We start from the raw sequence: 15,158 nt of genomic DNA on the forward strand, positions 1-15,158 counted from the left end.
CCAGTTGCTTTGAACTACAACTCCCATCAGCCTCGGCCAGCACTGCTGGGGCGGTTGTTACTTCACACGAATTGCAAGGGTGATCAGCATGCCTCACAGCAAAGACGTGTGCAAACATCAGTCTTGCAAGCTGGGCATGTAAAAGAAACACTTAAGAACCAAGAAGAGCCCTGCTGGATCAAAGCAAGATTCTGTCCAGCATCTTATTTCTAGCTGTACTTGATCCTGTGATGCCTATGAGATGCTCACAAGCAGGGTGTGATGCTCCCGTTTTAGTGGTCATGACTAATAGTTGCTGATAGGTCTTTGTTCTTCATGGGATGGTAAACTATTGCTTAATAGTAGGGACCCTGAACTGCAATTCTGTGCATGTTTACTCAGAGGTCCGGCTATGTTTGGTGAATCTTACTTACAGGGAAACGTGTGTATAGGATTGCAGCCTTCGCTCTTGGAAATGGGAGCAAGAGACCCGCCCCAGTGCAGGATAAACAATGTGAGCCAACACTGCCGTTGCTTTTGGTGCGAGGTAATTGCTAGTGTAACTTGCACCAAACACTGACATGTCATAGAAGGTAATCAAAAAGTGTGACAGTGAGCGAGCAACAGAAAGGGATTTTCACTCTCAGGCTCTTTCCTAGTTCCTTCTGTGTGTCTCCCCCTTCCTCCCCCATTCGTCTTGGCTGAAAGCAAGACTGAGAGGTAATAAATATTTCAGAATTGCTTAAGTGTTGTTCTACTTCCATTGATTTCCCTCCCCCAAAGAGGGATTTCTGCTTAGTCACTTATATCCTCATCCTCCTAAAATAAGATCCATTAAAATGAGCGAACAAGGCTGTCAGAACTCTTAAGTACTAGAAACACCAATTCTCGAAGTTTTTTCCACAACTGACTATTCTGATCCTTAGAGCCAAATCTCCCTCCCCTGAAACGGTACCTTCTGGTGGTAGCTACGTAAGAATGGCTGCCTTTTACTGAATCAGCCCCATTGGTCCATCTAGCTCAATGCTGTCCACACTGACTGGCAGGGTCTCTCCAGGATTTCAGGCAGGGTTCTCTCCCAGCCATACCTGGAAGTGCTGGGGGTCAAAGCAGATGCATGCAAAGCAGATGTTCTGCCACAGAGCTGTGGCCCCTTCCCCTTTCTAAAGAGGAGGCTGCCAGATATATTGCCAAGAGAAAGAGAATTGTCACAGGTTGCAACGTGATGAGTACTGTTTTCATGTTTTCCTGCTCCCCCCCCCCCCCCGTCTGTGTGTGTGTTTTAAACTTGTGTACTCAGACTTTGGTGTTAAGCCTGACAGATGAAAACCTGGAGTTCAGTTCTTTGCCAGTGATTCCCACCTGGAAAGATCCATGTTAGAGCTGCCAGCTCACCTCCTTTTTCTGACCTCTGGATTACCCTGTCAGTTATACTTTGCCATCTGGGGCACATTGCCAGTCAGTGTGGAAAAAACAAGCACCCAACCCTGATCCAGGGCAGTGTGTTTACAAAAAAATAAAGTTGTGCGGGTTTTGTTACTACATTTTTAACCTGTCTTTTCTCAAAGAAGGTTAGGGCAGTGTGCATAATTCACACTCAACGCACACACCATTTGATTTCAGACAACAATTTTATGAAGTAGATTGTGCAAAGAGAGTGACGGGCTCAAGGTCACCCACAGAGCCTTAAGGTGGTTGTATGGATTTAAACTTGTCTCTCATCATTCCTAGTCCAACAGTCCTTGATTACAGATAGGTAGCCGTGTTGGTCTGCCATAGTCAAAACAAAAAAAAATTCCTTCCAGTAGCACCTTAAAGACCAACTAAGTTAGTTCTTGGTATGAGCTTTCGTGTGCATGCACACGAAAGCTCATACCAAGAACTAACTTAGTTGGTCTTTAAGGTGCTACTGGAAGGAATTTTTTTTGTTTAGTCCTTGATTACTAAGCCACCCTGCGGAGATCCCTTTGTGTTTTGTCATTTGCTTTGTTCTTTCTAAACACAGGGAGTGCTGATCAAGGCAGCCGTGCTGGGCATTCAGAGCTAGGAGGATAGGAAGATCTTTATACCAAGTCACACTCTTGGTCCATCTACGGTAGCTGAGGAGTGTTGACATCCTGATGACAGGACGTCTCCTAGATTTCAGGCAGGGGACATTCCCGGCCCTACCTGGGACCTTCTGCATGCAAATCGGGTCTTCTGCAAATGAGCTCTGGCCTTTGCCCCGGAAAGCTCTTGTCTCCTGACAACTGGAAACGTTATTTTATCCTCTCGAATTTTGCTTTACATTCTTCCTGTTGTCAAGCCTAATTTTGCATTTGTAAGGCCTAGAAACTTGCTTTTTTAAAAAAGGAAAGATAAGATGGCCCAGGATGCTGAAATCTGCGCCCCAATTCCATGTGTTTTTGGTGCTTTTATGGAAATGTTCAGACACAGTGGCCTTGCATTGCCCGCCAGAATTCATTGTCACTGTCACCATTACTCTAGTCTAGAAGCAGGTGAGGTGTGGTTAAAGTGTTGGACTAGGATTGAGAAAACCCCTATTAAGTGATGAAGCTCCCTGGCTGACCTTAGGCTGTTCACTCTAAGCTACCTCACCTAACCAACTTCACAGGGTTGTTGAGATGACAAATCAGCCTAGGACCCTCGTACCTACGGGGCCGCCTCTCCCAGTATGCCCCATGGAGGAGCTTAAGGTCCATAAATAGCAACACCCTAGTGGTCCTGGGCCCTAAGAAGGTCAGATTAGCCTCAACTAGAGCCAGGGCCTTTTCAACACTGGCTCCGGCCTGGTGGAACGCCCTCTCTCACGAGCCCAGGGCCCTGCAGGATCTGGTTTCTTTCCGTAGGGCCTGTAAGACAGAGTTGTTCCGTCTGGCCTTTGGCATGGAATTAACTTGATCCCCTCCCCCTTTCTCTTTTTCCCTTTTTCCTTCTGTGGCGGAACTCCTACTTGGGGACTTCCCTGGCTCTTTTCTGGCCCACGTAGGACCAGTTTGGGTAGTTAGCCTTGGTGAAGACGACGTTTTGATCCCCCAAAAAGCTTTTGAGTTTCTGCTGAAATGAGGCTGCAGTTTAATGTTTTAATGTTGTATTTTAATCTTGTTTTTAAGTTGTATTTCAATCAATTTGTTTTATATTTGGTGTTAGCCGCCCTGAGCCCAGTCTTGGCTGGGGAGGGCAGGGTATTAAAAACAAATAAATTGATGATGATGATGATGATTATTATTATTATTATCGAGGAAGAAAACTATGTTTGCTGGTGTGAGCTTGGTAAAATATAAAATCCAGCTTTTCTTTCTCACTTCTTTCCTAGCGCATTTACTACCTGTCTTTGGAATTCTACATGGGACGGACCCTTCAGAACACAATGGTGAATTTGGGTCTGCAGAATGGCTGCGATGAAGCCATTTACCAGGTATGTTCATTCCCCCTTTGGGGGCTGATGCTTTTTGTGGATTCATCATCAGTCCTGTCCTTTTTCTGATGCAAAAAATGTGGCCCTCTGCCTAGGGGAATCTCACGTTGCAGCAGGGCAAATTTAGTCTGAAAGCTTTCAGATTCTGAGAAAAACTAGGCAAGTTGCTAATGGGAGCTGTGGAATCGTCACTGGCAATCATATCCGTTAGATCAGTGTTTCCCAAACTTGGGTCTCTATCTTTTTTTTAGGACTACAATTCCCATCATCCTTTACCACTGGTCTTGCTAGCTAGGGATGATGATAGTTGTAGTCCAAAAACAGCTGGCTGGTAAACTAGCCTAAGATTGTGGTTTCAGAGTCTGTTTTTATAGTCATTTGCAAACCATGGTTTGCCAGATGGTATTGGTTCAGACATCACAATGAACTGTGGTTCTGCTGTGAAAACCATGGTTGGCTTTACATCCAAACCATCCCAGTGTGGAGATGCACCATTTCTCTCCTCCTGCTCCTCCTCCCTCTCTTTGTTTTTAATAAGTTTTTTCTTCCAAAATACGCTGAATCTATTCTTTTTTTGGCACCTGAGCCCAAACTACAATAATAGAGATCCCATTAATTTTTACGGCCTACTTAAGTTTCGCTCTTAGCCCCCACGGCATTGCTCTGAATGTTTCTTGCTAAAAGGAGCATGACTCAAGGATTCCATTCCTTTTGGCGAGCTACCAATGTGTTTTGTCCCCTGGGCAGTTACCTTATTATCAGAGTCTGGAATATGATGAAAGCTTTGGAGGGAGTGTGGAAGAGCGGGAGAGAGAGAGACTTGCTTTCCTTGGACAACTACCAAGTCAGTTGGCTTTGAAGCTCAGATTTATCTCTGATTGGAACTCCTGACATTTCTGTTTTCAGTTACAACCAATGGCAGGCAGTGAGTTCCGATTCTGATCAGAGAAGCTATGGGAGCTGGGTTAGCGCGCGCGCACACACACACACACACACACACACTTCCCAAATCAGAATTGCTCCTGAAGCCACAGTTCTCCTTGTTGGGGAATAAGGTGGATGAGAGGCACATATAAAAACAAGTTTCAAGTCTAGATGCACTTGTTGGCAAGAGTGATGGAGATAAACCATTGATTCTCCAGCCATGGGTGGCTACCACTGACAAAGATGTAGAGGTAACAATGGAACTGAATGGAGACCACATTTCCCCCCCCCCCCAATCCCTTGAGCTGGATACTTTCTTCCCACCAACCTTACTCAGAAGTAAGTCCTATTGAATTCAATGGAGTGTTTTCATTGCTGTTTCTGCTTTTCACTATAGCTTGGGTTGGACTTGGAAGAACTGGAGGAGATTGAGGAAGACGCTGGCCTGGGCAATGGAGGACTGGGGCGTCTGGCAGGTGAGCCCTTTCTGGGTGGGCCTGGGAACGCCTCGCTGTCCTACAGTGTGGTGTAGTGGTTAGAGTGTTGGACTGAGTTCAAATCCCTGCTTAGCCAAGAATGCTCACTGGATGGCCTTAGGCCAGTCGCAGTCTCTCAGCCTAACCTACCTCACAGGGTTGTTGTGGCGATAAAATGGGGTGGAAGGGGACCAAGCACACCACCTTGAGCTCACTGGAAGAAAGATGGGATATAAATGTGTTTAAATAAAAGGAAAGTATACCTGCACCAACCGCCACCACTGCTTTGGCTTTGTACTGTGCTAGGTCTTGGTTTGTTTCTGTTTTTATTTTTATTAGGCATTCTGTGTTTTTTATGTTGCGAACCACCCACAGATCTACGGGTAGAGGGTAGTGTACAAATTTTAATAATAATAATAATTAATAATAATGTCTTAAACATGAGTCCCAGTGGGTGGCATTGGTAGAATGGCTTTCCTGGACATTTGCTTCTGTCTACTAATGAAATAGTTTGGGCCCTTCCTCTTTTAGCTTGCTTTCTGGACTCTATGGCGACGCTGGGCCTTGCAGCCTACGGTTACGGAATCCGCTACGAATTTGGCATTTTCAACCAGAAAATCGTCAATGGCTGGCAGGTGCGTTGGTGAGAGAATTCTCGTTCCTTTTGGGGTGCTGCCATTGCCTCCATCATTCCTAGTGATCACCACGCTTGGGAGGGCGGAAGATGCTTTATCGCTTGGGGTGAGGCCTACCCAAGTGTTTTGAGAGGCAGGGATCTTGTGGCACAAACATCAAGGACGTTTTGGAAGGGACGCTGCAGGTGTGGGAGAGTACAAAATCAGCCAATAATTTGAAGGAGTGGAAGAGGCTGTACCCATACAGAGATCAAAGGCAGTCGACTGTGTAAAGGTAAAGGGACCCCTGAGCATTAGGTCCAGTTGTGGCCGACTCTGGGGTTGCAGTGCTCATCTCGCTTTATTGGCTGAGGGAGCTGGCGTACAGCTTCTGGGTCATGTGGCCAGCATGACTAAGCCACTTCTGACAAACCAGAGCAGCGTACGGAAACGCTGTCTAGATCGCAGATAAATATAGACAGCAGCTTTATACCTTTGGTTCTTTTAACTGAGATCCTTTGTCACTGAAGATACAGAGATTCGAACCTGGGACCTTTTGCATGCAAAGCCTGTGCTCTACCACTGAGCTATGATTCTACTGGGTGTAAAGTGCATTGCTGGTCAAATGACCTGCAATGAAAGCAAGTTTCACATCCCATTTCTCCTTCTTTCAGGTGGAAGAAGCCGACGATTGGCTGCGTTATGGCAACCCTTGGGAAAAAGCCCGCCCAGAGTACATGCTTCCTGTACACTTCTATGGCCGGGTGGACCACACTCCAGATGGTGTGAAATGGGTTGATACTCAGGTACAGCAGTAGAAACCTATCTGTGGGGATGTCACGAATCATATTATAATAATTTATGACTTATGCTCTGCCCATCTGACTGGGTTGTCCCAGCCACTCTAGGCATCTTGCAACAGAATAATACAGGACACAGGGTAACATCAGACATTAAAAGCGTCACGATACAGGGCTGCAGAAGGTCATATGATTGTTTGACATCTGATGAGAGAGTGTTCCGCCTGGGGGAGCCACTACCAAGAAAGCCCTGTTTCCTTGTAACTTCACTTCTTTCAATGAGGGAACCGCCAGAAGGCCCTTGGAAGTGGACCTCAGTGTCTGAACTATGAGGAAGATGGGTGTGCGTCCATGATGAAGTGGAGGTGTCAGGTTTGGAGACATTGACTGTAGTAGCAAATATTTATTCAGCTTTCCTCAGTGCAGTGTGTTGCAGGCACAATAATAAGGCTTTCCTCCCTATGAGAGGAAGCTTGATGGGGTGATGAAATAAGTAAATACAGTGGTACCTTGGGTTAAGTACTTAATTCGTTCCGGAGGTCCGTTCTTAACCTGAAACAGCACTTTAGCTAATGGGGCCTCCTGCTGCTGCTGTGCCGCCGGAGCAAGATTTCTGTTCTTATCCTGAAGCAAAATGCTTGAAGCACTATTTCTGGGTTAGCGGAGTCTGTAACCTGAAGCATATGTAACCTGAAGCGTATGTAATCCGAGGTACCACTGTAAATTCGTAAATAAAAGTCATGCAGATTATAAACAAAAGGGTTCAAATGGCAAGTTCTCAGGTACGATGAGCTCTTCTACAGGAAGCAGGGAAACGAATAGGACGCACAAATGGTACACGCCTGCCTTGCTCAACCAGGGGCTGATGGGAATTGTAGTCCAAGACTTCTGGAGGGCACCAGGCCAGGGAAGGCAGCCCTGAAGCACATTTGCACTCGTCTGCAATTGAAGTCTCACATTTTTGTTTTGAAAGAGCCGTAATTAGGCCTGGTGCCTGACTCACTGAACAACAGCATATGTGGTAGAGGAGAAAAGAAATACATTGCGTGGGGAGAAAGAAACAGGGGGCTTGATTCACCAAGAATTTCTTCTGTCGGTGCTCCACTGGCAATAAACGGGAATTGGTTCAAGAACAGCAAAACCTTCAAAACCAAGAGGCTTAGATAGCTTTCTTTCTTTGTCCCTCCCTCAGTATTTTTCCCCACACTTCTGATGCCCATACTCAGGTTGGTTTATAACAGTTTAAAAATCACAGTGTCGTGAAAATGCATGCAAACTAAATTTATCTGTAATGTTCTGAAGCTAAGAAACCGAGTGCGAGTTACAATATAGGCAGTTTTGGGAATGGAAATAAATAAATAGGATACAACACGAAACTATAATGCATTAAAAAGCACCCCATTCCTCCTTGTCCTGACCTCCAACTGAGTGGCAGGCTAGGTATCCTGTGGGACCTTAAAGGCATGAGCTTTTTAAAGCTTAGATCCGATGTATGAATTTCTGCTGCTGCCTTTACAGGCCATATTTGGGCCTGCCTTGCCAGCTTGCCCTTTCCATGTTTTGATCCCTTCCACATACGCAGAGTCTCTGGTGTTCCACATTTGTTGCTTGGAAGCATATAATTGGTTTAAACAGCGGCATTCCTCTGGGAAGTTGGCTAGGCCAGCTATTATTCTTTGTTAGAGAGTGGCTCAATAATAATGCCAGCTTCTGGCTGTTTTGGAGGATATACAGTTGATGCTCGGGTTGTGAACGTGATCCGTGCGGGAGGCATGTTCGCAACCCGTGGCACCGTGTCTGCACACACACGGGTTGCAATTCGGCACTTCTGCGCATGCATACAGCACAATTTAGAGCTTCTGCTCATGCGCATGCATACAGCACAATTTAGAGCTTCTGCTCAAGCACTGAAACCCGGAAGTAACCTGTTCCAGTACCCAAAAACACACAACCTGAAGCATCTGTAACCCGAGATATGACTGTATAGCCTTGGATTGTGAATTTTCTGTAGCTATTGCAGTAGTACAGGCATAGGCAGATTCGGCCCACCAGGTGTTTTGGGACTACAACTCCCATCATCCCCAGCTAACAGGACCAGTGGTCAGGGATGATGGGAACTGTAGTCCCAAAACATCTGGAGGGCCGAGTTTGCCTATGCCTGCAGTAGTACCTAGGTGATTGACCTACCTGCCAATCACCAATGTCATTGTGATGTCTGATGATTGACAGTTGCATTGCCCTACCCACCTGCCAATGCCTGATGCACAGCACTTTCCCAACAGCCCACGGGGTGCCGAGTGCGAGTGGCTTTGCTGCTCCTTCAACCCCATGTGGATTGCCTTGAAACCTCTTCTGAAACAGAGGGGCACTCTCATTGGGAATGGCTTGGTGCCATTGCAGGAAGGGGCTTTCTCCCCACACACCAGCTGATTGACAAGGGGAAGACACTTTGCTCCAGCAAAGGAACAGTTGGCAGCTCGTTTCAAGCTCCCAGCTGTTGCTTGGTAACCATGCCAGTACCTGCCCCATCCCGGGCGTCACATATCACATCAGGTGGGTGCAGTTTAGGGACAACAGCCTCCTGAGCCAAATAAGGAGCTTTTGCCCACAGACTACCGCCAGCTCCGCTCTAGGTTGTGCCAAACACACTTTTTGCAAGAGACTTGATGTCTGCTGCTTTATCTCACCTTCACCGGATCCCTTCTCCTTAAACTAGGTTGTACTTGCCATGCCTTACGATACGCCTGTTCCGGGATACAGGAACAATACGGTGAACACCATGAGGCTGTGGTCAGCCAAGGCACCCAACGATTTCAATCTTGAAGAGTGTAAGTGCCATCTCGTACTCTTTTTCCTTTTGGAAAGCGCACAGGTCACATGTTGCGATGAGGAGTCGTCCCGTCCCCCCTTTTCATTGTGTTGTGGGGTTTTGTGTGGTCTGGTTCAAGAAGCTGGGTGACATTGCTTCTTCCTCGTGCTTACCTACAGCCAGGCATTTTCAGGAAAGTAAGGAGTGCAAGCCAAACAAACAAAGCTATCAGCCTGGATAGCTCAGTGGGCTAAAGCATGGTGCCGATAAGACCAAGGTTGCAAGTTCGATCCTCCTAAGGGACAGCTGCTTATTCCTTCAGGGTCCCTTCCAATTCTACAATTCTGTGATTCTTTGAAATGCCTCAAGTATTACTTAATTTATAGCACAAACCTATAACATGTCTACCAATCAGGAACTCCCACTGAGTTTAAGTGGGGCTTACGCCTAGATAACTGGGTACTGTGTAGGATTGCAGCCTTAGTGGGCGTTCTTTGGGCCAAACTGCACTATACATAAAACATGTCATCCCATTTAACTTGGGGGTTTGGTTCTTTTCTGGGAACACAGGAAGCTGCCTTAGACCATGGCTGTTCATTGGTCTGTCTAGCTCAGTACTGTCTACACTGGCAGGCAGCAGGATTTTACAAAGGAGCCTTTCCCAGCCCTGCCTGGAGACACTGGGGATTGAGTCTGGCATCTTCGACATGCAAATCGGATGCTAAACCACCAAGCCATGGCCCTTCCTCCGTTAAATTAGGGTTGGCATATATCCGGATTTTCCCAGACATATCCGGAATACAGTGTCCAGGTGGAAATCGGGGGAAATGTCCTGGAAAATCTGGACATATGGCTGCAGTGCTGCTTTTTTTCTGTTTTCCCATAAAAATAGCTCAAAAATGGTATTTTGTTTAGGCTATTTTGCCCCCAAAACTTAACAACTTTGCCAAAATAAACTCAACAACTTTACTGTCTGGATTTTCAGTTTGAAATATGGCAACCCTAGTTAAATAGCAACTGTGGGGGTGGGGGGATGCATCTGAATTGGGTTAACAGACAGCAGTATCTAACCCTCCTTCCTGCACCATAGCACAGACAAAATCCCCACCCCATTGCTATTTGCTGGGCAAATAGTGCTGCTGCTGATGCCATGGGACTTTTATCAAGAAAATATGCAATTATTTTAGAGTTTTGAATTTTATGTGGTGGGCTGCTCCGCTGAGATGTGTTCCTTCTCTCTGCCTAGTTAATGTCGGTGATTATATCCAGGCTGTGCTGGATAGAAACCTAGCAGAAAACATCTCCAGAGTGTTGTACCCAAATGATAACGTAAGTGGCTTTTCTGTGTTGCATTAAAATCTCTCCTGGTTAACTGCAAGCTGATTAGAATTTGTTTTTATGTCCCTTGCGTTGACCGTCTTTCGCCTTAGCTTGGCATGTGAAACAGAGCACAAAACAACAATGGCAACCACCACTTCACCAACTTTTCTTACCATTTTTGCGTTGGATATCATTATTATTATTACTATAGCAGGCTTGTCAGCAGTGGCTGCAGGAGTGACCATTCTTCTCTCTCTGCCTTCCAAAGTTCTTTGAAGGGAAAGAGCTGCGTTTGAAGCAAGAGTACTTTGTGGTCGCCGCCACTCTCCAGGATATCATACGGCGATTCAAGTCCTCCAAATTCGGGTGCCGCGACCCCGTGAGAACCTGCTTCGAGACCTTCCCTGACAAGGTGAATATTTAAAAACGAGGGCCGAGACATAATTGCAGCTTTCGTTTCAAAGGACACCTCAGATTTTTGCCTTGGGGATGGATGGAGGAGCCCTCGACATTTCACAGAAATGTTTGAGAAGCTAGAGAGTCCCCAAGCTAGCTCTGGTTGACTCCCCTCACTCCCAGTGGAAACAGATTCATCTTTAGATATCCATTTTACAGGTTGCCATCCAGCTGAATGACACCCACCCTGCCCTCTCTATTCCTGAGCTCATGAGGATCTTTGTTGATGTGGAAAAAATGGACTGGGATAAGGTAAGAATAAAATGGACACAGCCATATTGCATGTGACAGCAAGGTTCTCTCCATGCAAACTGTCCCAAGAGAACTTTGGGATTGTCTGCTGATGAAAGTGACCATGTGGCGATTGATAATACCGTCATTTATCTGTTTTAGGCCCCTAAGTAGTAGCAGTTGCCAGGACATTGCCCCAATATATCGCCATGTTTTGCTGGTGATATATCGCCATGTTGAGAACCAGATATCGCCCAACCCTCACACACGTCGTGATCTGCAATATATTGCCAGGTCAAATGTTATGAAACAGTTATCATGATATGAACTTCCCAAACCGGTTTTGGATGATATATCGATATATCACCCAGCCCTACTGTCGACCAACCACATCCTCCCTCCGCAGCAACAGAAACAGGCACCAAATTTTTAAAAGCATACTCTCTTTGGATTCAAAAGAAAAAATAGGCTGTGTGCGCACCACTGTTTACTCTGGCTCCCATACACTCCCACCACTGGTATTTGAAGCAGAGTACATATGTGTGTTGCCTGTAGTTTCTTGAGAAATACTGCTGTTTAATTACTTTTCCTTCCAACCAGGTTCCATCCAATTCAAAAACGGGAGCTGCGGCTAAGCTGAGATGTGTCTATTTGAGACAGCCATTGCACATGCTCAGATAGCGGCTTCGCTGAATTCAGCATGGGTGGCCCCGCCCAACTGGCCTGCGGGGCTACTCAGGATCTTGCTGAACAGCCAATCCCTGTCCCCTCTCCCCCTAGTGCCACAAGTCAGGCCCTATCCAGGCACATTCAGTGCTTCCATAATGTGATTGCAACTGACAAGCCACAGATCGGGTTTAGCCAGACCTGCTTAGTGAGCCTAAGAGAGTGCAGCAGCTTGGTTGCTACCACGATCAGATTCTTTTTTTTTTAGAATTTAAATAAATTTTATTAGTATTTTCCACACAACAACGACATGAAAAATATTGAAAAATAACACACAAAAACTATTCAAAAAACTAAAAAGCAACAACTAAAAAAAAAAGTCCATATCTTACAAGTTAATAATATAAACATTTAAAAAAACACAAAACATTGACTTCCACCAATCCCACAGCACCTCCTTTATCTCTCATTGTGTCTTCCTGTTTTCCTTATCATCTCTGTCCTAACATCTAGATATAAATCCCTCTTTCTTATCCTTTCACTTCACAAGCTTATTCCAGACTCAGCCAGATTTCTGTCCTCGAACTTTGACTTTTGAGGTATTCATTTAGGCACTCCCATTCTTTTTTTACTTCACTTTTTGGTTTCTTTCTTATTCTGTCTGTCAATTTGGCTAATTCTAAGTATTCTGAAAGCTCACATAACCACTCTCCCCTAGTGGGTAACTGATTCCCTTTCCAATACTTAGCCACCAGGATTCTTGCTGCAGACATTGCGTATAAGAAAATTTTAGTTTTGTCTTTTGGAATATCATCATTTAAAATTCCTAAAAGGAATGCCTCTGGCCTTTTACTATAGGATATTCTTAGTATTTTCTTTATTTCTTCGTGGATCAGATTCAGTCTGCAGTGCCCTCGTGTTATCTCATCCGCTGCTTTTAATTTTTTGCCCCAGGCCTGGGAAATCACGAAGCGAACTTGCGCGTACACCAACCACACCGTGCTGCCTGAAGCCCTGGAGCGCTGGCCTGTCTCTATGTTCGAGAAACTCCTGCCAAGACACTTGGAGATCATTTATGCTATCAATCAGAAACATCTTGACGTAAGGAGACGGGATAAATGAGGTGGTGGGGAAAGGGGGGTTGGGTTGACGGAGAGGCCTGGAGGCTCAGTCTGCCCCTAAGTGATCGGTTGCCCTTTGCCAAGGTCAGAGGCTGCTTTATAGAACTTTGTGGAATGCTATTGGCACTTGGTGTCACCTGAGCCCTGCTGAATTAGTAGCTGCAACACTGGCTGCCTTCAGTGGTGGCACTATGGCCTAGAAGGGAGGTGATGGCTAATTCTTGTACAAAGTGTTGGCAGCTGCCCAGGAGGTGGTATTGCAGCAGCAGTTCAGCGGGGATCAGGTGACAGAAAGGCAAACTGCTATGGTAATGCAGAGCAAGGATGTTAGAGATTAAAGGGCTCTTTTGCCCTGGCACAACAAAATCGGGTATTTTGCTGTTTGGAAAGTAACGTGGAAATGCCTGCAAAAGTGTAGAGTGAGCAAATAGCTAAACAGATGTAGTATAAACACACCACAACAAAAACAGAATAAGTGTCCATTGCTGTAGAACCAACCTGCAGACAAATCAGAACAGATGCTCAGTAAAGATTAGACATAGTCTAACCTCCTTCTAAGGGTCACGGGTGGCGCTGTGGGTTAAACCACAGAGCCTAGGACTTGCTGGTCAGAAGGTCAGTGGTTCAAATCCCCGCGAGGGGGTGAGCTCCCGTTGCTCGGTCCCTGCTCCTGCCCACCTAGCAGTTCAAAAGCACGTCAAAGTGCAAGTAGATAAATAGGTACCGTTCCGGCGGGAAGGTAAACGGCGTTTCCGTGCACTGCTCTGGTTCGCCAGAAGCAGCTTAGTCATGCTGGCCACATGAGCTGTACGCCGGCTCCCTCAGCCAATAAAGCGAGATCAGCACCGCAACCCCAGAGTCGGCCACGACTGGACCTAATAATGGTCAGGGGTCCCTTTACCTTTTTAACCTCCATGTAAGTGTTGTGTAAACAAATCAGGATGAGTACTCAATAAGTAGGTCATCTGGAGAGGCCCAGAGACCGCCAACATACAAGCTGTGGCGGTTTCTAGGGGAGAGGAAGTAAAATGGGCTCAAGACTTCAATCGTCCAGGGAATTTCTTCACATTTTTTCTGCTGTAAAGGGTTCCATTGTGGGATCTCTTTTAGATCTTGTTGTTAATATCCCCCTCTCCTTGTGTCCTTGCAGCATGTGGCGGCCCTCTTCCCAGGAGACATTGACCGCCTCCGAAGGATGTCGGTGATAGAGGAAGGAGACTGCAAGAGGGTCAATATGGCCAACCTGTGTATCATTGGCTCCCATGCAGTCAATGGAGTGGCCAGGATTCACTCGGAGATTGTAAAGAGCTCTATGTGAGTCCTGCTTCCTTCACTTTTTTGCAACAGGCTGTCAGCTCAGGGGAAGACAGGCCAGGCTACCAGAGTCTCCCCAGAGATCTGTGAGCAAAGGTAGTTTATTTTCTGCACATGCATTGCTGAAAATCCTTCGCCAAACTGTTTGATTTTCCATTTTCCTTTTTATGCACCTCTTTCTCTCCATTTGGCCCAGACCCCAGAAATAGCTTATTGTTCTTATTCTTCTTATTTTTTATTGAATCTATACACCACCCTATACCCCCAGTTCTCAGGGCGGTTCACAGAATAAAATAAAAATATAAAACTAGAAAATTTATAAATCTATTTTTTAAGCGGTCACATTGCACGGCTGAATGTTTCTGCTCACTGTTATCAACTGGCCCTAAATAGCACATGACTCTTTCTTCTTCTTCTTCTTCTTCTTCTTCTTCTTCTTCTTCTTCTTCTTCTTCTTCTTCTTCTTCTTCTTCTTTTAGATTCAAAGATTTCTACGAAATGGAGCCGGAGAAGTTTCAGAACAAGACGAATGGCATCACTCCAAGGCGGTGGCTCCTGCTTTGTAACCCGGGACTCTCTGATGTCATTGTGGAGGTGAACTGACTTCAGCCAATAGGAGCAATTACCCCTGTTGTTGGGTCCTCCTCCTCCTCCTCCTCAATGGATCTGTCTTCATGCCATTTTTTCCTTAGATCAGGACCATTGAACCTCAGACCTAGGGCCTGAATCTGGCTTCCCAGGCTTTGGTTTCTGATGCTTTGCAGACCACACCCCACATTTTTGCTTCTGGCCCCACCCACTTTGACATGTGGCCTCTGCAAGGTTACCCAGAAGGAAACGTGGCCCTTTCATCAAAAAGCATCCCCCACCCTTGGCGTTTCTTGGGTTTGGGGTGTGCAAGAATTCAGTCGCCATGTCCCTAACTTCATAGTCTTTTGTCCCTGGCAACTCATAGTTTTTGTAGTGCAGGGAGCGCAGAACCAAACATAAACAGATCTGTCGATTGATGGTTTTCTTTCTTCTTTTAACT

At 45.9% G+C, this 15,158-nt stretch overlaps 1 protein-coding gene across 3 annotated transcripts in view; it reads left to right on the forward strand.

Moving 5' to 3' along the window:
- The window catches only part of PYGB (glycogen phosphorylase B), a 42,860-nt gene that overhangs the window by 13,759 nt on the left and 13,943 nt on the right, over positions 1-15,158 (forward strand). For 2 of the 3 annotated variants that reach the window (XR_014166239.1, XM_081903884.1), the window contains exons 2-12: positions 3,296-3,397; positions 4,719-4,797; positions 5,329-5,432; positions 6,086-6,217; positions 8,928-9,039; positions 10,267-10,349; positions 10,609-10,752; positions 10,956-11,048; positions 12,648-12,794; positions 13,965-14,128; positions 14,608-14,722. Coding sequence is in view for 2 of the 3 variants with exons in the window: in XM_081903884.1 (XP_081760010.1) it covers positions 3,296-3,397; positions 4,719-4,797; positions 5,329-5,432; positions 6,086-6,217; positions 8,928-9,039; positions 10,267-10,349; positions 10,609-10,752; positions 10,956-11,048; positions 12,648-12,794; positions 13,965-14,128; positions 14,608-14,722 (1,275 nt within the window). In the remaining variant the exon portion in view is untranslated. Of the gene's footprint in view, positions 1-3,295; positions 3,398-4,436; positions 4,573-4,718; positions 4,798-5,328; positions 5,433-6,085; positions 6,218-8,927; positions 9,040-10,266; positions 10,350-10,608; positions 10,753-10,955; positions 11,049-12,647; positions 12,795-13,964; positions 14,129-14,607; positions 14,723-15,158 lie in introns of those variants that run through there. The other variant, XM_081903885.1, reaches the window with a different exon arrangement.

This window comes from Podarcis melisellensis (genome assembly GCF_964234715.1).
Source record: "Podarcis melisellensis genome assembly, chromosome: 3".
NCBI classification, from domain to species: Eukaryota; Metazoa; Chordata; class Lepidosauria; order Squamata; family Lacertidae; genus Podarcis; species Podarcis melisellensis.